The 1804-nt window shown below is 35.3% G+C and overlaps 1 protein-coding gene across 1 annotated transcript in view; it reads left to right on the forward strand.

Moving 5' to 3' along the window:
• The window catches only part of LOC107579839 (5'-AMP-activated protein kinase subunit gamma-1-like), a gene marked incomplete at its 3' end in the record, with an annotated part of 2494 nt that extends 1047 nt beyond the window's left edge, over positions 1-1447 (forward strand). The window contains exons 2-4 of the mRNA XM_016265630.1: positions 347-389; positions 1155-1267; positions 1366-1447. Coding sequence (XP_016121116.1) covers positions 347-389; positions 1155-1267; positions 1366-1447 — 238 coding nt within the window. The remainder of the gene's footprint in view (positions 1-346; positions 390-1154; positions 1268-1365) is intronic.
• Between the last annotated feature and the right edge of the window lie 357 nt (positions 1448-1804).

A 1804-nucleotide genomic window follows, 5' to 3' on the forward strand; every position in this document is an offset into this window, starting at 1 on the left:
GAGTGGCGTCCCTGAGCTGAGTGATTCAATGACTTGCTCTTGATTCAATGACTCAGTCGCCATCTACTGGCGTAATGATGTAGCCAGCAGAAAGAGTCACTGAGAAATCAGCATAACTACTGCTGGAATAAACACAGACAAGCGGAATGATACAAACAGTGAAAATGTTGGTTAATCAAATTTTATGACCGGAACTAACTGTTGTATAATCAGTAAATATTTATATTTTATATTTTTTAACAGGTAAACTACTTAAGGTGATGCTATGTCCCTGTTCATTTTAACTGCTTTTTTTTAGCATATTACCTTTTAGTAAAAGACCATTTATTCTCTGCTCTGTTTGTAGTTCCCCTTTATGGAGGATGAGGGGCTCTCCTTGAAGAGGACAGGTATATAACAGTATCTTTTGTTCACCTTGTGTGTTTCTTATTACTATAGTCTCTGAAATTCTGTAATTTATGAAATTATGTAATGTTTTTTTTTTATATATAATTTTTTCAAATGTTGTAATCGTGTATCTAATGCATATTTTTTAAACTATCTCATATTTTAAGTCTTTTTGTTTATATTTTTCATGTAAAGGTGATTAATGAATCAGTGTTTTTCTCAGTGACAGTAAGCTAAATACGGTAAGTTTTGTGGGTTAAAAAATCCACTTGTTCCCCTTGAAGGAGTTTAAGAACCAATAACAAGGTCAAAAACTTGTTTTGCTATCAATATACAGTACTTATCAACACTTAAAACACTCAAAATTATCTTGCAATATCAAAACTATTAAAACGGTTTAATTTACATATGGTAACAAAGTTTGCCAAATGGAGTGAAGGCAAATTTGATATCGCTCTCTTTCTTCTGACCAATGTAATCAATCTCTCAATATTTTTTCTATTGTTTTCTATTGTTCTACTGAGCTATTGTGGATTTTCAGTAGAGAAAAAAAACTTACTGGGAGACCCATGTTTTACCATTTTTATGCCATAATAACTATGATTAATTTCTAAATGAAACTGCAAAACATCTATGTTTTTTGAAAAGATGAGTTGGACTGCATTTGTGATGTTTGAACAGTAGGGTACATATAATTATATGAGTGTAGCACAGCTGCAGACTGACCGACCTGCAGCAGGGGTTTCCCTCTCTGTGTCCTTCTCAAGGGCCTCTCCAAGACCCTGACTCAGACGTTTATGCCAAGTTCTTCATGAGTCACTGCTGCTACGATGCCATTCCAACAAGCTCTAAACTGGTCATCTTTGACACAACACTGCAGGTGTGCTTATGTGCTTACTACAGTGTTTTAGTTTATATGACTTGCATTAAAAAAGTATTCAATGAATAAACATTGAAATATGTGACTGATGTGTACAGGTGAAGAAAGCATTCTTTGCACTGGTTGCAAATGGGGTCAGAGCGGCACCTTTATGGGACAACAAGCTGCAGTGTTTTGTAGGTAAGCAAACGCTGGGGTTCTGCGGAGTCTGTTGAAGAGTGGTTGCTCAGCTGTGAGCCTGCATCAGATTACTGAAATCTTATAATGTCACTACAACATCTTCACCCATAAACCCATATTAGGAAAAGAAAGCATGATTCACACTTGCTAAAACACTTAGCCATGCAAACTATAATCAAGTGTACCCTCCTTTAGATTTTTTGGTATTTTACCACCTTTTGAGTTTTGGTATATATGGGATAGAAAAAAGCTTGCATAGTCAATGACATTTGACATTGAATTTCTGCTCCCAGAGGAATTATCGTGAATGTATGTTAATATATATATACAGTGGGTACGGAAAGTATTCAGACCCCC

This window comes from Sinocyclocheilus grahami, unplaced genomic scaffold, assembly GCF_001515645.1.
Source record: "Sinocyclocheilus grahami isolate Dianchi unplaced genomic scaffold, SAMN03320097.WGS_v1.1 scaffold20687.1, whole genome shotgun sequence".
Lineage (NCBI taxonomy): Eukaryota > Metazoa > Chordata > Actinopteri > Cypriniformes > Cyprinidae > Sinocyclocheilus > Sinocyclocheilus grahami.